This window comes from Halichoeres trimaculatus, unplaced genomic scaffold (assembly GCF_033239565.1).
Source record: "Halichoeres trimaculatus isolate MK-OKI-2021-1 unplaced genomic scaffold, fHalTri1.1 fHalTri1_scaffold_14, whole genome shotgun sequence".
Classification (NCBI taxonomy): Eukaryota; Metazoa; Chordata; class Actinopteri; order Labriformes; family Labridae; genus Halichoeres; species Halichoeres trimaculatus.
In genome coordinates this window covers 3,670,869-3,695,296 of record NW_027437192.1, presented here as the reverse complement: position 1 = coordinate 3,695,296, position 24,428 = coordinate 3,670,869, and the positions used below count along the sequence as shown (strand labels likewise).

General features: G+C 41.5%; 3 protein-coding genes across 3 annotated transcripts; 1 reads left to right on the top strand and 2 right to left on the bottom strand.

The window, feature by feature from the left end:
- Window positions 1-487: 487 nt before the first annotated feature.
- LOC141803282 (uncharacterized) lies at window positions 488-18,130 on the bottom strand. The gene is made up of 6 exons (XM_074687244.1): window positions 17,855-18,130; window positions 14,266-15,904; window positions 6,527-6,741; window positions 4,624-5,551; window positions 2,575-2,822; window positions 488-1,680 (listed from the first exon to the last, which is right to left on the bottom strand). The coding sequence occupies exons 2-6, from the start codon at window positions 15,870-15,872 to the stop codon at window positions 941-943; spliced, it is 3,738 nt and encodes a 1,245-aa protein (XP_074543345.1). The 5' UTR covers window positions 15,873-15,904; window positions 17,855-18,130; the 3' UTR covers window positions 488-940.
- On the top strand, window positions 8,231-14,157 carry LOC141802827 (uncharacterized). The gene is made up of 2 exons (XM_074686593.1): window positions 8,231-8,512; window positions 9,929-14,157. Exons 1-2 carry the CDS (start codon window positions 8,473-8,475, stop codon window positions 11,935-11,937), a joined length of 2,049 nt encoding a protein of 682 aa, XP_074542694.1. The 5' UTR covers window positions 8,231-8,472; the 3' UTR covers window positions 11,938-14,157.
- A 1,089-nt stretch (window positions 18,131-19,219) lies between the features above and the next one.
- Window positions 19,220-24,240, bottom strand: LOC141802828 (uncharacterized). Its single transcript, XM_074686594.1, has 2 exons — window positions 23,933-24,240; window positions 19,220-21,605 (listed from the first exon to the last, which is right to left on the bottom strand). Exons 1-2 carry the CDS (start codon window positions 24,099-24,101, stop codon window positions 19,747-19,749), a joined length of 2,028 nt encoding a protein of 675 aa, XP_074542695.1. The 5' UTR covers window positions 24,102-24,240; the 3' UTR covers window positions 19,220-19,746.
- Between the last annotated feature and the right edge of the window lie 188 nt (window positions 24,241-24,428).

Genomic DNA, 24,428 nt, shown 5'->3' with positions numbered 1-24,428 from the left:
TGAGACAGAGTACTGGACATGAACACATTGAAAAACAAAGAAATGTGACAAGTTGTGATCTTCAGGAAATTGATCCCACAAGTGGATTTGGAACCACCAGTGATCTGTGTTTGACTGGAGCACAACATATGTGGAGATGATCCTTTTGAAACACTGGCCGTTATTCTAAACCCCTTTTTCTGACCATTTCTGCACTCTGACTAATAATTTGAAGATGTTAAAACAACCAAATCTGCCATCTTTTTCATATCAGATGTGGAGGAAATGATGAACTCAAAACCTGAACAGGAACTCAGCTGTTTGAGGTTGTTTTTCGAAGTAAAGCCCCTTTTATTTCTTTGATGAAACTCCTCTTTGAGGATGTTCCTGATCCTCCTTGAGTTTTGCTGACACAGGCTGTACTCCTAAAGCTCTTAAGTTATGAAGAACTGAAAAAATGTGTCTTGATGTCAAACTTAGGTGTTTGTGGACAATTCATCACGACACAGAAAACTGATAAACTCTTATGAACACTTTTTAATCAAAATATGCTTAAACACACCTCATAGCCCCCTCCACTTAGAAAGTAACATCATTACAATTTGATGAACCTCTTCTGCTCTGTTGAACAGTGATTATGCTCCATCGTCTCTTAATTAGACCACCTCAACCAATCTTCACCTGAAGTCACAGCACCGTCTAAAGGAAAGGTGCAGGACTAAGAAAATACAAAAGAACGTTTTTATAATTTTGAAGTCATTTGCTGTCATTCTTTTATCTAAAAATCCATTCCAGGATCTTTTGGACAGTTTCATTGTTGTATTCAAAGAATGAGTTTAAGTCAGGCTGTGTAACTTCCTGTCTGGTCCTGGTCTCCACAGCCCTCTTCCTCAGCTCCTGTTTCCATCTGATCAGTCTGTCTCTGATGAAGCTGTGAGGGCTGCAGTGTCTCTTCATTATCTTAACTTTTCAAACTGACAGGATTGAAGAAGAACCCTTTCACATAAGCTTCCTCTGGTTCATGGAGCAGCTCTCCCTCCTGAATGCTCCACAGCTCATGAAACTGTGACGATCCACCTCCACACTTGTGGTTTTTGAGCTGATAAGACCTGGTGAATCTTCTGTTGCAGGTACTGCAGGAGAACGGCTTTTCTCCTGTGTGACTTTTCACATGGTTCTGCAAATTAATCTTCTGAGCAAATCCTTTACCACAGAACTGACAGCTGAAGGGTTTCTCTCCTGTGTGGATTCTAATGTGTGTCCTCAGATTGCCATTTTGGTTGAAAAGCTTCCCACACTGAAAGCATTGGTACATTTTCACACTTTTCTTCCTCTTCTTTTTGCCTTTTTTAGACCAGATTAAATCTGAATGTTCTTCCTCTGTTTGTTGATGAGCATTTATCACCTCAGTCTCAGGTTCAGCAGAGTCTCCACTTTTGTCTCCAGTCTCTGGGTCTGAATGTCTGACTGGTCTCGGTCCTTCCACTGAGCCTCTGTGCTCCACATTTTGATTCTGGTGAAGCAGTGAGGACTGAGGTTTTTCCTCCTCCAGTCCTTGAAGCTGCTGTCTGTCCTGACTGATCCAGAGTTCTTCCTGTTCCTCTTTGATGTGTGGGAGCTCGGAGTCCTGCTGCTGTGGACCTGAGCCATGTTCCTGCTGCTTTGGAAGAAGCTCTTCACTCACCACCAGCTGCTGGACGTCTGTGGGACACAGACACAAATGTTATTCAGACTTTAGTAACCGAGTGACAAGAAATGCATTCTCTGTAGGAATGGGTACCGAATTAGGTACTTTTATAGGTACCGACCGAATTCTTTCAAAAGTACCGGGCACCGATTCGCATAAAATCATAAGGTACCATTTGTAGGTACCAAAATGCATCCTTGTGACTGTGAGAGAGTGGAAGAAAGGGTAATTTTCCATGCTTGACATGAACACAGCATTACAAGGTTACATACTGAAGAAAAAATATGTTAAATTAAAAGAGTTGACATCTTATTATTTAACAAATTGATATATTTCACCACATAAACACACAAATGTACCAAAAATTGGTACTGTTGAGTACCAGTACTGATTGCCAGGTACCGGGAATCGGTACCGTATCGTTTCAAGCTGAAAGGTACCCATCCCTAATTCTCTGATTAATTTCTTCTCTCACAGTGCATAATGCTCTACTACCTGGATGTAAACAAGCACAGTTGAACTGGTTAATTCAGATAAAGTTGTTTGCCGACTGGTTAAACTGCGAAAAAAACCACTTCACCAGATCCACTGGGAACCAGCACAGAGCTGTGGACATTAACATGCAGGTGGAGCTAGCTCTGATAGCGTTAGCCCTACGCTGTCGTCAAATTTGTCATTATTTACCTACAAACTCTGTTTTCTTGTAAAATTGAGTAAATTTTTGCCTCTTGTCTAAGTTGTTCTGATAACTGAACAAGCTAGTTAGTAAGAGAGAAGTTAGTCTGAACATGAAGAACTGTTGCTGCTACAAAGTTACTACATTACTGCACGTTTTGCAGCTGTATTATTATTATAATACATTATCTCTAAGTCACAAGTTATTAACTGTGGGTAAACAGTAAACAAACCTGCTCTGTGTAATCGAAGCTGTGGATTGTAAGCGGCATCCAGAAGTTTCCTTTGTCTCTGGTTCTCCTCTTTAGCTCGACAAAGCTGCTCCTCGTACTCTGCTATCGTTCTTTCAAACAGCTCAAAGATCTCTTCAGCAGCTGCACTCAGTCTCTGGTTGATGAAACCTCTCAGGATTTGGGTTTTAGACATTTTCAAACAGTTGAAGAAACCACGTCCGTTAGCTCTGTATGTTCCGCACCTAGCATGCTAAGCTAACTGGAGCTGCCGTATAGTCCTCCTCCGGTGAGTAAATAAATCTGAATTAATTCAGACAAAAGAAGTCTCGGTTGTGTCTCTAAGAACACAATTACAGGATTCAGCTCACAAAGACGATCCAGACAGCCGCCTGTTGGGGTAATAACAGGGTCAGGGTTGTTTTTAAGAAGCACTTCCGTTATGCTGCTGCTCGAGACCTTCAAAATAAAAGCTGGTAGTTTTACTAAATGTCTCACCAAATTGGTGTGGATGTTTTTTCTTCAATACAGAATTGAATCCAAATTTTATATTAGTAGAGTTTCGAATTATAAATTTTTTAACATCTTTTCTTTGTTATTTCTTTATCAATTAAACAGTTAGCGCTCAGGTGACACCTGATGGATTCTGGTATTAGTTTAATTTAGGAAAGCCTCACCACAGGAACTGTGTAAAGACCCTGCTGGAATTCTCTCCATCATCTTACTCTTTATTTATCTCTCTCCTTTCAAGGAAATCTATATTCAGAGGCTTTTAAATGCTGTAAACACACTTAATGTCTCAGCTTCATTACTAGATGACTTTAATGTGCTGCAGCTATTTCAAGTAGAATATTTCAAAGACTTTAGTTCCCAGGTGTCCAGCAACATTTTGTTCATAGACTGCAAAGTTAGAAGTCACTGATATGTAAATTATCCTTAATCCAAAGCTTTATGACGGCTAATTTAGAGGTGTATCCCAGTGATTCTTCTTCTATGTTGCCCTGACATTACCCTAAATGAAAAATCTGTGTTGGACTTGAGCACAACATACGTGGAGAGGTTCTTGAGGTTGTTTTTCAAAGTAAAGCCCCTTTTATTTCTTTGATGAAATTCTTCTTTGAGGATGTGTCTTTTATAAAAAGCTGAAAAATGTGTCTTGATGTCAAACTTAGGTGTTTGTGGAAAAATTACCATGACATAGAAAACCGATAAACTCTCATGGACACTTTTAATCAAAATATGCTTAAACACACCTCATAGCCCCCTCCACTTAGAAAGTAACATCATTACAACTTGATGCACCTCTTCTGCCTCCTCTGTCTGTTGATGAGCATTAATGACAACAGCCTCAAGTTCAGCAAAGTCTCCACTTATGTCACTTGTATGGTTTTGAAGCCAAAATACCCCCGTCATAGGTGCAGCCAGAGTCTGCGCAGTAGCGACTGTGAGGAACTCTGGGAGAATCTGAGTGGAGGTGACATAATAATAATCATTTTTTTCTCTTTTTAGAGTCCAATCACTTCTTAACTCTACCTCCTGACATATTTTACAATCTCTCCCAAAAATACACGAGAACGGCAGCTGTCAATCATTGTAAAACTTGGCATAAAACCATGTTTTTAACCTCTTATAACTAACAGAAACAAAACTTTTCAGAAAAAAAGAGGACCTGAATACAAGGCAGTCAAATGATATCTTCAAATCACCACAACAATCGGACGTAAGAAACATTTCTACGAGGTGTATTAATTTTTTAAAGTTTGACCACAGCTCACTTGGAATGACTGGAGAGCCAGATTTTTTGACCTATACTGCAGCCAGCCACCAGGGGGAGCAGTTTTTGGGGCGACCTCACTTCGAGCCGAGCAAAATGACGTCCATTTTTTTTGCAGTCTATGGACAGGACTGAGTATTTAAAAAAAGCAATCTGTTTCTAATTTGAAAGTCCTGTTTGTTTTATTCATTCTTTTATCAAAAAATCTATCCCAGGGTTTCTGGAACAGTTTCTTTCATGTGTTGAGGTCACTCGAGTTCAAAGTTCCCAGTCGTCACCACATATGCCCATAGAATGAGTTATACGCCAGGTGTAACTTTGTGTCTGGTCCTGGTCCTCCACAGTCCTCTCCTGTTTCCATCTGATCAGTTTGTCTCTGATGAAGCTGTGAGGACTGCAGTTTCTCCTCCTCAACATCTTCACTTTTCAAATTGACAGGAGTGAATGAGAACCTGTTGTTATCAGCCTCCTTCGGTCCATGAAGCTGCCCCTCCTCCTGAATGCTCCACAGCTCGTGAGTCTGTGACGATCCACCCCCACACTTATGGTTTTTGAACTGGTAAAGCCAGGTGAATCTTTTGTTACAGGAGTTGCAGGTGAAAGGTTTTTCTCCCGTGTGTGTTCGCATGTGAAGCTGCAAATGCTCAAAACGTGAGAAGCTCTTTTTACAACGTGAACAACTGTAGGGTTTTTCTCCAGTGTGACATTTCACATGACTCTGTAGATGAGCCTTCTGAGCAAATCTTTTACCACAAAAAGAGCAGCCGAAGGGTTTCTCTCCTGTGTGGATTCTCATGTGAGTCTTAAGATTTGAGTTTTGGTTGAATTGTTTTCCACATTGAGAGCAGCGAAACAGTTTCACACTAAAATCATTTCCGTCATTTTTCAAGAAGTTTAAAACTGAATGTTCTTTCTCCGACTGTTGATGAGTGTTAACAACATGAGTCTCAGGTTCAATAGAGTCTCCAATGTTATCCTCAGTTTCTGGATCTGGGTTCCTGACTGGTCCTGGTCCTTCCACTGAGACACTGTCTTCCTCATTTCGCTTCTGGTGAAGCTGTGAAGACTGAGGTTTTTCCTCCTCCAGTCCTTGAAGCTGCTCTCCCTCGTGACTGCTCCAGAGTTCTTCCTGTTCCTCTTTGATGTGGGGGGGTTTAGAGTCCTCCTGCACCAGACCTTGGCTCCCTCCTTGTGGCTCAGGAAGCTCTGTGGTACCCAGAAACAAATATGATTAAGACTTTACTAACTGCGTGACAAAAAGAGGATGTTCTAGCCAATATCTCCTACCATAATGCTACAATGCTCTACAACCTGGATGTAAACAAGCACAGGTCATCTGGTAGCATGGCCTGTTTTATCATTATGTTGATCCAATAAACAGAAGTGGATGTTGGCCAACTAAATTAAAATTTAACCACTTGAACTAGCTTGTGGGAACTTAAATGAGAGAAGGGGTATTGTACTTTTTTATTCTTTATTCTGTTCACCCGGAGCCCTAAAAAACCTGCTGTTTTTTTTTTTTTTTTTTTTTGTTAGCAAACCCTTATTTCAGCCTCTGCCTGAAACAGTTAATTTGTACTGCTGTCTCTTAAAGACTCCCTACTCCACAAACCCCCTTCCCTCTGATTGGCCAGCCCTCTTGGAGGCCTGGGTGGTGTCATGGGTGTGGGTGACAGGGCCCTAACCCGTGTCGAAGCCCACCTCTCTGAAGCGTGCCAAAGCAGAGACGTGAATCGTGCTCAAGCACAGCACAGGTGGCCGGAGTGACCGTTTCCTTTGGCCTGCATCTCTGATGTGACATGCGCCAGTTAGAAGATCCTTATTTCATGAAATCATAATTTCAGCAAGTCGTGTGAGGATCTTGTGCTATAACTGAGTGTTTTGACCAGTTTGCAGACATACTATAAGGGGATTTCTACAACTTTTGAATAAGTCGAGGTTTAAAAATCTGCACAAGTTTTGTCTGAACATCTAGCATTGGTACTTAATATTAAGGATTCAAATATGGGAAAGCAGAATACGTTTTTAAACAGACAGTCTCATGTTGTTTGTTTTTGTTATCTTAGTTTCAGATCCTCTGAGCAACATTTGACTAAGTCCCCGTGTTATAATCATTGTCTTTCTTCACCGTACTCTATAATAAGGCTTACCAGGATAACAGTGTGCAAACAGTAAACAAACCTGCTCTGTGTAAGCGGACTTCAGGGTTATAAACAGCGTCCAGAAGTTTCTGTTGTCTCTGGTTCTCCTCTTTAGCTCGACAAAGCTGCTCCTCGTACTCTGCTATCGTTCTTTCAAACAGCTCAAAGATCTCTTCAGCAGCTGCACTCAGTCTCTGGTTGATGAAACCTCTCAGGATTTGGGTTTTAGACATTTTCAAACAGTTGGAGAAACTCCGTCAGAAACTCAGTTAGCTCTATGCTAAGTTCCGCCCCCTCGGTCTCTCCGCAGCTAGCATGCTAAGCTAACCGGAGCTGCCCTGTAGTCCCCCGCAGGTGGGAAACAGGTGAGTAAGTCCATTCGGAGTTTAATTAAGACATACAGTGGCTCAAATTGATCATTTTTATTACAATCATCAAATACCGGACACCATCTTATCCACAACAGCTGGATATACAACACTTCCGGTTCATCGTCTTCTTCTCTGCTCTTTTTGGGGCAGTGTGCATCATTTACCGACTGCATTACTGTAGGTTGTCAAAGCAAAATACAGCTTTAAAGTGCTCTTTGTGTGAATTACATCCTCAAACTTCTTTACATTTATGCTGCACTTGCTAATCTACAAATAAAATGTAAACATGTGTTTATTATTATATAGAATTTGACTCTTATTACAGAAACTTCATTGTGTTTGTAAAGATAATGGTCTGTGAGATACATTTCTACATCACTATCAACAAATAATGATAACAAATGTGTGCCGTAGTAACAAAACGTTTCAGTAAAGTATTATGTGACTACTCTTACATATTTATTTATATTTACACCACATACTTGCTGCTTAAGTCTGACATAAAACTATGCTAACAGAAAATGTTTGATCTGCTTTCTGCATTCCCTTATTGAAGACCACCGAGGGGACTGAACCAGGATAACGATGGTACCAGTGGAGACAGGTTTATTAACGAAACAAAGTAACGTGCAAATGTAGGATTTTATTTGTATTTAATATTATAGTATGTATTTAACTTCAATTTTGACTTAACCCACTGCTACTATTTTGGTCAACTGCTGCCATTTTTGTGGAATATCCTATGTAAATATTTATGTAAATTGTATTTATGTCTATAATATTTGTATTCATTTCATATACCATATATTTATGTAATTTATACTGTCTTTTTTGTAAACATTGTTTGACAATACTCAGGAAGCCATGCGACAAAATTTTGTTCCAAATGCACTGCTATGTAATATTTGCAATGACAATAAAAGGAGTCTAAATGTGCACATCCAATTTTCTAATTTAATTATCTCGGGCCTTGTTTTGTTTGTTTAATCTGTTTTTGGATTGGCCTGGTGGGCAGCTGGTCTCTGACAAGCTGTTTCAGGATCACAAGGTCAATTAGCAAAGGCATGCAACAGTTTTGGATCACAAAATTAGTTATTTCTTCATTTGTTCACCATTTTTTTATATAATTTATTTTCATGCCATTTTATTTATCCATAATTTTTTATTTATTCCTAATTTTTACAATTTATTTGTTAATTTTATTTTTTTTATAATTTTTTATTTTTTTCTGGTGTCTTTAGGTTGAATGTAACCTGATGGAAACAAACCGTGATGTTGCGCTCTCCGGTGCAGTAGGTGGCGGTATCCTGTGGTGTTGGATTGCGCACATGGGAGAAGAACAAGAAGAAGAAGCGCATCTGTTGTAGCGGTTTTGTTTCCGGTTGTGAGAAGCTGTGTCCGTTAGATGGGCTAACCTGATTAAAATGGTATTAAAACCGGTCCTGTTGGTGTCTGTGGTCCTCCCTTGAGTCCCGGATGTGTCAGATGTCCGGATTTCAGGATCTTAAAGGTTTCTCCAGTCCAAGGCTGCTCGCTGCGGCTCACAGAGAGCTGACAGGACAAAGAACCACATCTGGATACGAAGAGGAGCTTCAGAGACAAAGAAATCTGCTGGATGCGAAAATTAACACCTGAGATAAAGCTGCACAGAGCAGGTTGGTTTTTATTTCACTGCCGGAGACGAGTTTAAGTTTCAGGGAGCCGTTAGCTAACACTTAGCCGCAGCTAGCTCCTGCGAACAAAACTAGAATAGAATAGGACTTAGTTATCATTGCAACAAGTGCAACGAAATTAAAACTACTGCAAATATACAGATTATAACAGTTTCTGAATCACTTCAAGTCTTTATTTAATTTGAAGTAGTAAAAAGACACAAATCAAACGTTGAAGCTGAAAAATGTGCTTTAGTTAACCTGATGGTGGGTTTCTGCTGCTCAACACTTCAGGGTCTCATTTGTTTTTCATTTGAGGATAAGTCAGGACCGTAGGCAGTTGTAACCTGAACTGGATGTGGTTTGTCACTGGATCTCTGGAGTATGTCAGGTCTTCACCTGAAGATGTTGCATCCATGATTTCCAAAAAAAAGGGTCAGATTTTGATTCATCACATCACATCACAGGACAGCTTTTCCATTTCACCTCTGTGAGCTGTGCTCCAAGATAATGATTTGTGGAAGTGCTCCTGGACCCATGCAGTGATTTCCACTACAGAGTCATGTCTGTGTTTAAAGTGATACTCCGGGATGGAACAAGTTGGGTCCTATCACAAGGTTTAGGGCAGAAATTACCCCTACAGCAGTGTTTTTGTGCAGCAGAAGCCCAGGGCGCACGCACCAAACACCCCCTCCCTGCTCCTCTGCCGGTTTCCTCTGCACTCAGACGGGGCCAATTTTACTTGACTAAAAACACAAATAAACGGACTCCCACTGAAAAAATCTGATATTGGTCTGCATTCACGCTTTATTTAGAGAATTTTCAGTGCGTTACTGTCACACAAAAACACCGCTAAATAAGGCTCTAGTTCTCATCATGTCTCTTCGTCCTGGCAGACTACCTGCGTTTGTTTATATCTGGCACGCCGCGCTCGTGGACTGATACACTAAGCGGCGAGCGCCTCGTAGCCAGCTGTGGCTCTGCAGCAGAGGTAGCGCTGTTTTACGACACGATGAGAACTAGAGCCTTATTTAGCGGTGTTTTTGTGTGAAAGTAACGCGCTGAAAATTCTCTAAATAAAGCGTGAATGCAGACTGATATCAGATTTTTTCGGTGGGAGTCCGTTTATTTGTGTTTTTGGTCAAGTAAAATATGGCCCCGTCTGAGTGCAGAGGAAACCGGCAGAGGAGCAGGGAGGGGGTGTTTGGTGCGACCACTCTGGGCTTCTGCTGCACAAAAACACTGCTGTAGGGGTAATTTCTGCCGTAAACCTTGTGACAGGACCCAACTTGTTCCATCCCAGAGTATCACTTTAATGCGCAGTTTATCTTAAAGGTTTGACTGTCAGAGTTTTAGCATTAGCTGACAGTTAAGAAGGTTATCTCACAGCTCCCATTGATGTGTCTGCCTGTATTTCAGTTGTTTCTGCAGACGCCCATCAGCTGTCAGCGATGAAGGGAGAGCAGCAGGAGTGGAGCTCCAGTCTGCAGCAGGAGGACTCTGAGCCCCCCCACATTAAAGAGGAAGAGGAGGAACTGTGGAGCAGTCAGGAGGGAGAGCAGCTTCAAGGACTGGAGGAGGAGGATACCAACAAGTTACCATCCACTGCTGTCCCTGTAAAGAGTAAAGATGAGGAAGAGGAGGCTCAGTCCTCCCAGCTTCATCAGAGAAAAACTGAACGGATGGAAACAGGAGCTGATGGAGAGGACTGTGGGGGACCAGGAGCAGACAAGACCTTGGATCCCATGAGTGAAGTTCAGATTGAGGAGTCTAATTATAAAGATGGTTTGCAAGAGACCAGAGAACCTAAATCCAGTTCAGACTCAGTAGCAAAGAGAAAGTTAACTGGCCCAGGCACAAACAAGAGAATCCCCACAGCAGAGAAACCCTTCGGGTGCTCTGTGTGCGGAAAAGAGTTTGAGCAAAATGCACAACTTGAAACACACATGATAATTCACACAGGAGGGAAACCCTTCAGCTGCTCTGAGTGTGGTCACAGGTATAAATATCAAGGACACCTGATTGCACACATGCAAACTCACACTGGAGAGAAACCTTACACTTGCACCGATTGTGGTAAGGGACTTTCAACAAAAGTTTCCCTGGCGTTACACAAAAGATCTCACACGGGGGAGAAACCCTTCAGCTGTTATGAGTGCCATAGAAGTTTTAACCGGAAAGGAAGTCTGGCCAGACACATGTTAGTGCACAGTGGAGAGAAACCTTTCAGCTGCCCTGTTTGCTGCAGGAGATTTAATCGAAAATGGCATCTGAACAGACACATGTTAGTTCACGGAGCAGAGAAACCGTTCAGCTGCTCAGAGTGTAGTTTGAGATTTAACTCAGAGTCTGGTCTGATGCTTCACATGACGTTCCATAAAGGTGAGAAACCCTACAGCTTCATCCCCGGCGAGAAAAGAGCCCAATGGCGTTCACAGCTGAAAATAGTCAAGTGTGTTGGGGGTCAGGCGGCAGAGCTTCGTCAGAATGAAGCAGAGGAGAAAAGACCTGATGAAGGAGCAGAAACTTTCAGAAACTTGGAGCCAGAGATTTATTCCCAGGCAGAGATTGAGGTCAAGCTTGAAGAGTCCTCTGGATCTGAAACTGAAGACAGTGAGGATGATTGGAGGGAGACTGGAAACTATCAGTCATGTTTGAACTCTCTGAGGCACGAGGGTGTCCCTCAGAGTGCAACAACTTTTGACTCAGACAAAAAACAAGTTCTTTACTCTCATTCTGATGAAACTTTTCCCAACAATCATTCTCTAAAGATTCACACAGGTAGTCAGGTGGGGAAACAACTTACAGAGAGTGACAGTCTCAGCCAGCACATGATAGTCCGGGAGCAGGAGGACCAAGAGTCACAAATTATCAAAGAGGAACAGGAGGAAGTCTGGATTGATCAAACTGACACAAACGATCCTGTCCCTGTGAAGAGTGAAGATGAGGAAGAGGACTGTGAAGGACCAGAACCACATATGAACTCAGATCCTGGATGTTCAGAGCAAGAGATAAAGGACGTGATTGAGTCAGACATTAACTCTGAAGAAAATCCACTCACTGAGGAGATGTCACACAGCTGCTCCGAATGTGGTAAAACATTCAAACAAAAGCAGAGCCTGAGCGTACACATGATGGTTCACACGGGAGAGAAACCCTTCTGTTGCTCCGAGTGCGGGAAAAGATTCAACCGGAAAAGCAGTCTGACGAGACACATGCTGCTTTACAGAGGAGAGAAACCCTTCAGCTGCTCTGTATGCAGTAAAACATTCAGCCGAAAATGGCATCTGACCAGACACGTGTTACTTCACAAGGCGGAGAAACCGTTCAACTGCTCAGTGTGCAGCGTACAGTTCAACAAAGAGTCTGGCCTGACGCTTCACATGGCGTTCCACAGAGGGGAGAAACCGGACAGCTGCAGTGTTTGAAGCAAAAGATTGACCTGGCATTTACAGCGTGGGGAGAGGTTGTAGGTCTGGCTTCAGAGCCAGACTGAAGGAAAACTGAGACAGACACCGGAGAAAACGTTGTTACAAACTCTACAAGAGCCTGTTATAACTACCTCCAATCATCAGCCTTAATGTTGTAGTATGTAGCTTTCAAAGTGTGAGAAAACAAGTCTTCATAGAATCGCTGATTTCAGAGCGTTGTCTCAGGCTAAATAAAATTCTGTTTATGCAGCTGTTCAAATCGTTTTGTTGCTCCTACTCCGTTATTCTTTGTATGTTATTGGTAACAAGTCCAGGGCTCTGTTCTACGAAGCAAGTTCAGCCTAGCGAGATAGCCTTGGAGCCTTGGAGCTACCTCCCTGAACTGAGCGCAGTAGCCACACGCCACACGGTTTGACGACGCTGGTTATCAACCTCATAAGTGGATCCAGCTAGGTAATGAGCGCGTGCACGCATATAAGGCGGAGCCCGCTGCATCTGACCAATCGGGATCATGGAGCAGTCTGGAGCGTCAGAGCAGGCCGCAGAGAGAAGGACCGCATACTTCACACAGGAGGAGCAGGAGGTGATCATGAGGAAGTATGACGAGCTGAAACATGTAAATAACGTTAAAAGCAACACCGTCACCGCTGCTAAAGCACGGAAGGAGTGCTGGCAGAAAATTGCTGACAGTCTAAATGCGTAAGTGTAGTGGTGTAGTGCAAAAAAAATATTTTGTGCCATTACCATCCTGAAATAGCACTGTTCAACATGCACTTTTACTGTAACATGCAACATACCTAATTTATTTCTTAGATGAATTTATTCATTTGTTCATTCCTATCGTGTTCACATTTTTTGTGTGATATGTAGCCCACACGAGCCCTACATGAATTCCTGTCACAATTTTAATACCGGTAACCGGTAACTTTCATAAAGGTGGTCATCAGAAAAAGAGAGTGGGTCGGGCTCCGATGTCCACAGGATCCTCTAAGAACGGACAAGCCATTTTTTCATGAGGGCTCATTGGTCAGTGGGCGGGGTTTTTATAGTCCGTGAGTTCAATCTGGAACCTAACCTTCCCTGGAGCAGGTTAGCCGTTCAGCGTATGTTGCCATGGAGACTCGCCTCGCCGCCCATGTCATAGAACAGGGAATCCGGAACCTATCCTCAAAGCTACCTCGCTAGGCAGTAATCCTGCTTCATAGAACAGGGCCCGGGTGTCATAAATGAGACTCACCTGTTATGCGAAGTGACTAAAATTGTTGGATTTTTCCTCTAGCATCTTCACATTGGCCCTCATTTATCAATCTTGCGTGGGAATTGGCGCAGATCTGGGTGTAAAAACGAGCATACCATGTTCTCATCTGATCATCCTGTTACATTTGAAGTATGGCCCTTGAATCAGACAGAAAATGTCCCAAATACCGATTTTCCCGGCTTCAATTCAATCCCCTTTAGAATTCGAAAAGATCAAGTCCGATCCCACCCAACCTGAGCCCCCGGACTCCCCTGACCCTGAAAACATGTTATTCTTGTTTAACTCAATGTTGTGTTTCAGCCAGTGTTAGCCTATTTTTCCTTTGAATTTCCTTAATTTATTTACATCACATTTAACTGTGTTTCTCTCTCTTGGTCTAGCATCATGGCCCTGGAGAAGTTTTTTTTAATCTCAGTGTGTTCTTGAATGTGTTTGAAATGAAAATAAAAAAGTTTGAAACCTACAAAGATCCAGCATCAACTTCAATCAATTTTTCCAGGAGCTGGACTTCCATTTTTGAGACTAGACTTTAGATTATTTTGTGTTCCTGTTTAATCAATCAACGAGGCCATGTCCAACATCAGACGTTAGTTTTGTTCACAATCATTTTATTGAGTCTCATCACATCAAACTCACCAGCTCAGGAGACAGATTGTCAATAAACTTGGTTTGTTTTATTCCCACTAAATATAGAAGTGGTTTCATAATTTTAAGCATAAGTTGATGTTGTGAAATATTAACTTTAAAATCAGCGATACAGGAGCAGAAAACTTTCAAACACTGGTTCATTCAGTATTTTCTACATTTTCATACAAACATTTATTGGACAGGATGAAATACTCACAAATTTTAACAGGCACATAAAGGTAAGAAAGCACTGATACAATACAGACGATGTAACAGGAAGTAGAATATAAAACTGTAGCGCAGTGATTAGTTACAGTTCTGTTTATGACTTAAGGACATCATTCAAGTCACATTTTGTTCCTCAGCAGAAAGATCCAGACCAAGATCTCCGGGAGCCTGCCATGATGGTGGACATGTTTCATTGCAAAAGCTAAGAGGACTTTTTCTTCTGATCTCTTTTCACTTTGGAGCAGTTGTAAGGTTTCTTTCCATTATGAACTCTCTTATGTCGGGTCAGATTCCTTCTATAGAGAAACTTTTTACCACACACAGAGCAGCTGAAGGGTTTCTCTCCTGTATGGATTAAGGTATGAGTAGTTAGCTGACCGGGGTGGGAAAATCTTTTGCCGCACTCAGAGCAGCTGAAGGGTTTCTCTTCTGAGTCAATTCTCCACATAAAGCAGTTACGTGAGTTCTTACCGATCTCTGAATTTTTATCTTGGATATCTTTCCCACAGATTAACCCTGAATCTGGATCCATTTTCCAGTCATCACTGTCTTTGGTCTCAGGTTCTGAAGAGTCTTCAATTTTTACTTCAATCTCTTGTATCTCTGAATCCGAGACCCTAGCCTGGTCTGATCCCCCACAGCCCTCCCCATCAGCTGCTGTTTCTGCCTCTGTTTGGTTTTCATGACACTCTGCTCCCTGCCTGCCTGCACACTTGTGTCTCTCCAACCGAGCCCGTCGAGTGAATCCTTTGTTACAGTCTTTACACTTGAGGAGTTTCTCTCCTCGGTTATATGCAAGATGAGCCGTCAACTGAGTCTTTTCTTTGAATCTTTCCCCACATTTGGAGCAGCTGTAGAGTTTCTCTTTTGTATGAACTGCCATGTGTCTGGTCAAATATCGTATGTAGTAAAATCTCATTCCACACACAGTGCAGCCGAATGGTTTTTCTCCACTGTGAATGACAGCATGCCTGGTGAGCTGAGTTTGCTGGGCAAAACTTTTCCCACACTCAGAGCAGCTGAATGGTTTTTCTCTCAAATGAACCACCATGTGTTCAGTCAGCGTGCTTTTTTGTCTGAAGCTTTTCCCACACTCAGAGCAGCTGAAGGGTCTCTCTCCTGTGTGAATTCGAGTGTGCCTTGTCATACTGTCTTTATATTTAAAGCCTTTGGCACACCAAGGGCAGCTGAAGGGTTTCTCTTCGGTGTGAATGGCCATGTGCCGGGTCAGATTACCTCCCTGGGAAAATTTTCTCCCACACTCAGAACAACTGAAGGGTCTTTCTCCTGTGTGGATTCTCAGGTGATTTTCCAAACCTGCTTTACATTGGAATTTTTTGACACACTTGGAGCAGCTGTAGGGTTTGTTTTGTTCGTGAGTTCTCAGGTGTTTGGTCAGATCCCTTCTTTTAGTAAACGTCTTGCTGCATTCAGAGCAGCTGTGCAGTTTACCCTCAACGCTTAACCCCGAGTGATGTTTGGCCGTCTTCTTCCAGTCCTCACTGTCATCAGTCTCAGCTTCAGAGGAGTCTCCACCTTTGTCACCAGTCTCTGGATCTGAGTTCCTGTCTGGTTCTAGTCCTCCACAGTCAGTTTCTGCCGTATGAAGCTGTGAGGGCTGAGCTTCCTCTTCCTCATCTTCACTCTTCACAGTGACAGAAGTGAAAGGGAGCTCGTCAGTATCATCCTCCTCCTGTCCTTGAAGCTGCTCTCCCTCCTGACTGCTCCACGGCTCGTCTGGTTCCTCTTTGATGGGTTTCGTGTCGTCGTGGGCCAGACTGGAGCTCCACTCCTGCAGCTCGAGAGGCTCTTCTTTCATCTCTGACAACCGCTGGACGTCTTCAGGAAACTCTAGGATATAAAAGAACACACAAAAACTATGTTTGAATCGTATCAGTCACGTTTGCCTTTCTTTGTTGCTGTGAAACAAAGTTTAAAAAAGATAAATATTGTTTCCTTAATTGTGCCAAACTCTTTTTCCCTTTAGTTCCTGTTATTCCCTTTGAGCATGTATTATTTCTGCTACTTTTCAGACTGTTTGGGTAACACAACATAACCTTTGACCTTAGATGACCTTACATTGTCTTCAATAATAACGTTTTATGGCAGCACACTCTTAAAATGTTTAAACTATTATTTATCTATTACATTTCAATGTTCTGAATAACCTTTGTTTACTATGAACCAGTGTAAAATAACACATTTATAAACTCACATACAACAATGCTGACTTGTCTCTAAGACAGTTACAAGTGGTAAAAACTGAAATATAAACAAGTGTTTGCTCTTACTTCAGTATGAACCAAATTTCCTTAAAAATCCAGTTAAAAGTTTTATCTAAAAATATTAAAAGACAGAAAATGTGCCTGGGGGGTAAAAAATATCCGCAACAGGGTAGAAAAGAGTACTTGTCAAGTTTCTTGTATTCAGAAAATTATTCTTATTTCAAGAAATGTAACAAACACATTTTTCTAACCCCATTGGCAGATTTCAGGAACTTTTTTGCCTTTTAATATCTTTAGATTGGACTTTTTCCTGGATTTGCCAGATGAATGTGGCTCATACTGAGTCCAATTAGACAATTTTAACCAAAAATAAGGTACACTTGAATAGATTTAAATTTTTTAATGCATGTTTACTCAGGAATGTCAGAACTATTTGTACACTGCAAGAAAAAACAAAAACAAAAAAACAAACGAAATTTTACAAGTGTTTTTGTCTCATATGAAGGAAAAATGGTCTTATTACACTTGATATGAGCCACATTCAACTGAGCAGTCCAGAAAAAATTCTGGTTTCAAGTTATTTACAGACAAAAATGAGGTCTGAATTGCTTGCACTGATCAATTGATGTCGAATTTCTTAATTTTTGGGGACTGGTGATCATTGATCAGGGATCAGTGATTGTCCCATCCTTACATCTGAAACTGATCATTTATACCTCCGGGAAGGTCTGACAGCCAGACATTGTTGCTTTTTCCTCTAATACCTAAAACTCAGGACACTTTATTGGTTTAAGTTAAAACATAAAGAATTTATTGTTTCACATGTATTGTTCTATAATTTTCAATACAATGAGATTGGAACATTGAAGGTATATGCTGTCAGTTATAAAAAATAAAAATGGGTATCCGCCCAAATTGGTATCGGCAGGTCAGGCTTTTTTTAAAAGTTGGTGATTGGCAAGAAAATTGTGATAAGTGCATCCCTGCTTGTATCTAGTAAAAAAAAAACCTGCCAATGAAACAAGAAAAATATGCTAGAAAACTTTTTTCAAACTATAATTATGTCTTTATACAAGTAACTTTTTCTCATGTTCTATTCGCAGATTTATTTTTACATGTTACAAGCGATTCAGACCTCAGTGTTTTATTTGAACAACTTGAAATGAGACATTATTCGGGACTAGTCAGGTGAATGTGGCTCATATTGAGTATAAAAAGACAGTTTCTTTTGAAAATAAAACAAAAACACTTGATAAGATTTCAGATTATTGCAGTGTAAACCTTGGCTGTTATATGCTAATTATTATTCTAACTATTTAACCCGGAAACAGGGGAGCGGAATATGGAGCTAAATATTAATTTCAAGAAACTAAACTTAACATTTTGCAACGAAAAACAAGTCACTTCCAGGCTTTAACTCTTAATATGTGAAAACATCGGATGATAACCACACAGCAGTTAGCCGTTGAGCCCAGTGAGGTCAGTGATTCCGTTAGCAGGAGCTAGCTGTGGCTAACCGTTAGCTAACGGCTCCCTGAAACATCAACCCGTCTCCAGTAGGGAAATAAAAACCAACCTGATCTTTAAAGCTTCAGTTTAGATGTTAACATCACACCCAGGAAGGTTTTTCTGACTGTCCCTGGAGCTCCTCTCCGTATCCAGATGTTGTTGTTGTTGTTGTTTGTCCTGTCAGCTCTCTGTGAGCCGCAGCGAGCAGCCACTGTCAGAAGAAATCTTTATGATCCTGAAACCCGGACATTTAACCCACATCCGGGACTTAAATGAGGAATATTTCTATTTATCTGCTCCTGTACGGTGGTAGCTCATGATGCTAGCTGTGCTCGGCAGGAGGAGACCCGGAAACAAAACAGAACTCACCGTCAGCTTCCTCTTCTTCTGAAGGCGGTCCTGCAAACTGTATGCTGCCCCCTACAGTCCGGAAGTAGGTTCTAAACAGCTGACCGCATACCGAAAAGAGGAGGGACTGTGTTATTGAGTCTTTAGAAAGATAGAAAGATAGAAAATACTTCATTTATCCCCGAGGGGAAATTCAGGAGTGACAGCAGCATTTAAGAAAAACAAAGTTAGAAAGTGTATAGATTGTGCAAATAGTTCCACAAGAAAATAGATGATGACCGCTTGTCCTTCATCCTCCAGTTCAGCCAGTCTCCACCTCCACAGGGTCCAGGACTGAGCTTCTTCAGCAGTCTGTTCAGTCTCTGTCTCCTGGATCCTGTCTGCTCACAGCAGGTGAGGCTCTTCCAATGTGGCGTTGGTGTCTGATGTTAGCTCTGTTAGCCATGTCTGTGAATAGCATGATGCTACTCTGCATTCTGGTATTCCCTCTGTTGCTGGGTTAGCACAGCTAGCTCGTCCATCTTATTGGAGATAGATCTTACGTTCCCAATAACGATGGATGGAAGGACAGGTCCATGTCGTCAACTCTTAGCTCACACCTGAGAACTAGCACGTCGTCCTCACCTCCTTCTCCTCACCTTGTGGAGAAACATCTGGCCTTGCACCAGTTAGCTTGGTTTATCTCATCCCTTAGTTGCCTCTGTAGTATATCAACATGATTAACAGCTAGAAAAACAGTATTTTTTGTCCCTGGTGTTTTAGAATATCCTTGAAAACCCAGGCCTTTGTCTGGGCTAAACAAGGAATTAAGAAAAAAACATGCTTTTATTTTGATTTTTTTTCTCCAGTAGAGTGACAGCTACTCACACCCTTTGACAGCAGTTGGTGATTAATGCCCCGTAATGCTAATTGATACCTGCATTTAACAGTATATGCTGTAGCCACATGTCATTCCCCACTCTTACCCTGTCCTCTCCAATTAAAGGCATGAATAGCCTGAAAAAAACAAGCTAAAAACAAAACGTAAGTGCTTTCATCATATGTTACACTTTATCTTTTATTAACCCTACACGTATCTCTCCTCTTTGACTTGGGGGTACCATGACATAACCAAAGAAGAAGAAACCCTCGAGGGGAAAAGACTCAAAAAGGGCACTCTCATTGGAAGTTGATCATTTATTGACAGAATAATGTGCTTTGCAGAGTCCTGTGACTGTACTGTAAAATGAATGACACACATGTGGACTGTGAGGCCAAAACATTAAGAGCTCCCCCTGCTGGCTGTCTACATGGGTCACATTACAACCATATAATACACTTCACATGATTTCTTCCTAAAAATGGTCCCTGTTGGTTCTTTTCATGGTTTGTGTCCAGCTGTTCACTCTTTTGAGACTTTTCTATCACTTTGATGAGTTTAACTTGATAGTTAAAATACATGAAACCAGTTGAATAAGAGTGACTTTCCAAAAAAATGTAGACAATTCAGACTTCTGGAGCTGTCCAAGAGTTCTGGTTTCAAGTGTCTATGTAGATCTGAGATCCCGGTCTCTCCATCAGCTCCAGTTTTAACTCTTTTCTCAAACCACCAACAAACTCTAGAGATTTTTTTTAAGAAGAGACAGAAGGTTTCTCTGCTTTATGAACAGTCATGTGTCGAGTCAGACTCCTCTTATAATAAAATCTTTTCCCACAGTCGGAGCAGCTGAAGGGCTCCTCTCCCACGTGAACTCTCATGTGATCATTCAGGCGACTCTGAAGGTTAAACTCTTTTCCACACACTGAGCAGCTGATGAGTCTCTCTCTCCTGTGAATAATCTCGTGTTTCAGTAAATGACTCTTTTGGTTGAAGCTTTTGTCACACTCGGAGCAGCTGAAGGGTTTCTTTCCAGTGTGAATTATCATATGCCGGGTCAGGCTGCTCTCATAGTTGAACCTTTTGTCACACTCAGAGCAGCTAAAGGGTTTCTCACCTGTGTGTGTTCTTATGTGATCAGACAGATAATGCTCGCGAGAAAATGTTTTGCCACATTCAGAGCAGCTGAAGGGTTTCCCTCCACCATGATGCACTATGTGAGCTGTCAGGTTAGACTTATATTTGAAATGTTTCCCACATTCAGAGCAGCTAAAGAGTTTCTCTCCAGAGTGAAGCCTAATGTGTTCTCTCAGTCGACCTTTTTGGGTGAATCTTTTCCCGCACTGAGAGCAGACGAATAAGAAATCCTCCTTATGAACTGTCATGTGCTGCGTCAGGTTCTTTTTATACTTAAATGTTTTTCCACACGCAGAGCAGCTGAAGGGTCTTTCTTCCCCATGACTTATCATGTGAATGGTGAGATGTCCACTTTGGGAAAATCTTTTACCACACTCAGAGCAGCTGTAGGGTCTCTCTCCTGTGTGATATGTCATGTGATGGGTTACACTCCTTTGATACTTAAATCTTTTGCCACATTCAGGGCAGCTGAAAGGTTTCTCTTCTGTGTGAATTCTTCTGTGATCGGTTAGATGATCCAGTCGGATAAATCTTTTCCCACATTCAGGGCAGCTGAAGAGTTTATTTCCTCCGTGATGAGCCATGTGGGCTGTCAGGTTAGACTTACGAGTAAAACCTTTTCCACACTCAGAGCAGTTAAATGGTCTGTCTTCAGTGGGAATTACCATCAGAGGACAGTTCTGTTTTTGTTCCTCTGTGTGAATCGTCATGTGTGTAGTCAGATTTCTTCTACAGTTAAATCTTTTTCCACATTCAGAGCAGCTGAAAACTTTCTCTCCTCTGTGGATTCTTAAGTGCTTGGTCAGGAAACTTTTGAGGATAAATAATTTACCGCACACGGAGCAGCTGAAGCGTTTGTCTTTCCTACGATCCGCCATGTGAGCTGTGAGCTTAGACTTAAAGGGAAACCTTCTCCCCCACTTGAAGCGGCAAAACTTTCTCCTTCCTGTGTGAAAAGTTCTGTGTGTGGTAAGGAGCTGTTTCCTTTTAGACGTTTTATCACACAAAAGATCACTTTGTAGTTTCTTATCTTTGTTTGTCCTTTTATCTTTAATATTTCCTACAGAGTTCACTTCTACATGGTGTTCTGCTGCCTCCTTCCAATCCTCACTGTCGTCAGTCTCAGCTTCAGAGTCATCTATCTTGACTTCAATCTCTGGTTCTAAATGAGTCTCTGGATCTGAGTCTCTGTATAGCTCTGGTCCTCCACAGTCTTCTTCTTTATTTTCCATCTGATCAGCTTGTCTGTGATGCAGCTGTGAGGACTGAGGCTCCTCTTCATTTTCTTCATCCTTCACAGTAACCACAGTGAAAGGGAACCTGGTGGTATCACCCTCCTCCAGTCCATGGAGCAGCTCTCCCTCCTGACTGCTCCACAGTTCCTCCTCTTCCTCTTTGATGTGTGGGGGCTTAGAGTCCTCCTGCTCTGGAGGCTCTTCTTTCATCGCTGACAGCTGCTGGACATCTGCAGAAAACTCTACAGTATGAAAAAACACAAAGAAAGAAACCATAAGTTCATGTTTAGAGCCGAGATGAAGTAGTGATACGTGACTTTTCTCCTTTAAAGTTACATGTCACTGTCTAATCTTTTATCTTGGAAGTTCTCAAAATTAAGAGCATTATTTTTATTCCTGTGGAGGCTGTTTACAGAAATGCTTTAATTTTGGAGTCTAGCTCAGGATTATTATTTGGAAAATGAAGTCACTTAATTTGAGTCTTTAAACAACTTCTGCTGAACAGGAAGTTATCACAGTTAGTCGCAACTTAACCATGAGCATCGCTTTGCATAATAAACTGTAATTAAAAAAACTGAACGTCATCTTAACAGGTATAGAACTCTCACCTGTATGTCAGCTGAGGTGTGCATATGGTTGGTTAATTTGTGTTCTTAAAATCTTCTAAACTGCCGAGCAAGTAAAAAGACCCACTAATTTTATTCATTTTAAAAAAATGATTTTTTTCATTTTTTTAATACAATTTTTCTTCATTTTTCAAATTTGAAAGAAAAATTCAAAAGATTTGTAAATTTTCAAATATATTTCTTTGAATTTCTGCAAATGTTTGCAAATTATTTGAATTCTATATTTTTTTAAACAAATGTATAAATTTTTGAATTTTATTTATAATTTTTAAATTTTTTTTTAGAAAACTCTCAAATTACTTTATTTAACTTTTTTTTTGCAAATTTATTTTATTCAAGCAAATATGAAATTCCACTAATTTGGGAATTTTATCACATTTTCTTTTTTTTTCAATTTCTCTGGAAAATTTTGCAACTTATAAAAAGTAAAAAAAAAATCATGAATGCTTGTTTCTCCTTTTCACTATGCCAGACTAGGATGCCTGTAAAGCATTTCTGCCCTCAGTACAAGTCATTTAGTTCCTTCATTGCACCACAATAGCGTTCTCAATATCCTCATTTTAGGCCATTCTGAAGATCTCGTTGAAACGCTCCGTTTGGAGAATCACCTCCAGTAACCTCGCAACGTCACAGCCCTTTGTGCTCTGATTGGCCAGTTCTATCAGAGGGGCGGAGGGGGTAGAGCCAGGGGGCGGTTTTTGCAGCATGGCAGTATTTACAAAATCGCCACATTGAATGGAGCAGACTGAGCGAGTTTGCTGTTTGCCAAAACTTCACCGTAAGGCTTTGATAGCGCTAATAAAATGGCAGAGTGTAGGATACGTCCTTTTGTATTGGACCCCGAGTCAGACCCAGACGGTTCTGCAGCTCAGGAGGAAGAAAATCCACCTGGACACAGATCATCTCAGGACGCTTCAGTGTGGTGAGACAAACCGGTACTGTAACATGTATAGTTTATACGTGGAAATATAGGCAGACTTCACCAATAAACTATTTCTATAACAGGGCTCCATCCTGCTCCTTCACTTTTCTCTGTCTGTTTTATCCATCATGCTGAAAGTGTAGTCTAAAGATCGCCTCTACCGTCAGTTCCTCACTATGTTATTACCGCAGCATTATTATGGTCCAGGTTCACAGTGCATGTCAGAACAAGCATGCAGATATCACAGTCTCACAAGTATTACGACGTCTGCTAAAACTACAGTGTTTTACTGCTAATTCACCATGTAAAGCCAAGCTGCTCAGCAGAGCAGAGTCCCTGCATCCAGCACTCAGTCAAGTTAGCCAGAGCTAGTAGGGAGCTGCATTTATACTCGGCTCTTGGTGGGTGTATCCCTTGGTGGTGGTTGTGTGACTAACTGACATCACAGAGGAGGAGCTGCTTTATCAGATTACTCCAATAAAAAGAAAGGATCCTCGTACCGTCGTTTGAAATCTTACGGCCAAATGGCAATGACCTATTTTCAGAGGCATCAAATCTCGTTCTAGGATATCAGAAAAAATACAATATCTCATTTTTTGAAAATTCAGGGGGTGTAAGGTCTTGTTTTCAAATTTATTATATTGTATGTAAGTATAAAATTAGGGATCAGCATGATACGTCCCCTTTAAGTTCCTGTTTTTTTCCTGATGAAATCAGATCCAGAAACCTTTAACACCTGAAAGCCTCCCTGATTTTTAAGTATAGATTAACACAGTGCAAACAAGGTGGTAACAGGCTTAAAGTAACTCACTTCTGTGATCAAGCATCATCAGAGCTACATGCTTTTAGTAATGGAGCTGCATGTCATCACTCTTCCTCTGCAGCTGTTTCTCTTCATCTGATCCAACACAGACTCTCAACAGTCTGTGTCTTACAGGAGAAAGCATGCGTTCAGCTTCATCCATCCAGTTGAATCTGCAGCTTAGGGGGTCTCGTCTCTATCAGTGAAATAAAAACCTACCTGCTCTTTGCAGCTTTGTCTCAGGTGTTAACATCACATCCAGCAGCTGTCTTTGTCCCTGGAGCTCTTCTTCGTATCCAGATGTTGTCGTTTGTCCTGTCAGCTCTCTGTGACTCGCAGCGATCAGCCGCTGTCTGACGAAATCTTCAAGATCCTGAAATCCGGACATCTGACCCACATCCGGGACTCAGAGGAGGACCACAGACACCATCAGGACGGGGTCTTATGGTCTAACATTCGCTTTCACTCTGCCTCAGTAAGACGCTAACTCATTGATACATGCTAACTGTACTCGGCTGAGAAAACAGCGAGCACCACCCGGAAGCAAAACCCCGCCTCCCGCGTCCTCATCCTGCCTTCAGAATAAAAGCACGGCTATCACTCCAACATTTTATTAAGCAAAAACATTTTTTTTTACGCAAAAAAGGGAAACAACTGCAGTTTTGCTGCGATTTGGAGGATAATCGTTTTATTTTTTTATTTTGTGTGATGAGAA

Coding starts and splice junctions, on each gene's coding strand:
- LOC141802827 (XM_074686593.1), top strand. CDS start 8,473: ATGCGAAAATTAACACCTGAGATAAAGCTGCACAGAGCAG. Junction 8,513..9,928: donor GATAAAGCTGCACAGAGCAG/GTTGGTTTTTAT, acceptor CCTGTATTTCAG/TTGTTTCTGCAGACGCCCAT.
- LOC141802828 (XM_074686594.1), bottom strand. CDS start 24,101: ATGTCCGGATTTCAGGATCTTGAAGATTTCGTCAGACAGCGGCTGATC. Junction 21,606..23,932: donor GACAAAGCTGCAAAGAGCAG/GTAGGTTTTTAT, acceptor TTCATACTGTAG/AGTTTTCTGCAGATGTCCAG.
- LOC141803282 (XM_074687244.1), bottom strand. CDS start 15,872: ATGAAAGAAGAGCCTCTCGAGCTGCAGGAGTGGAGCTCCAGTCTGGCC. Junction 6,742..14,265: donor AAAAGAGATCAGAAGAAAAA/GTCCTCTTAGCT, acceptor GAGTTTCTGACG/GAGTTTCTCCAACTGTTTGA. Junction 1,681..2,574: donor GCTTCGATTACACAGAGCAG/GTTTGTTTACTG, acceptor TGTGTCCCACAG/ACGTCCAGCAGCTGGTGGTG.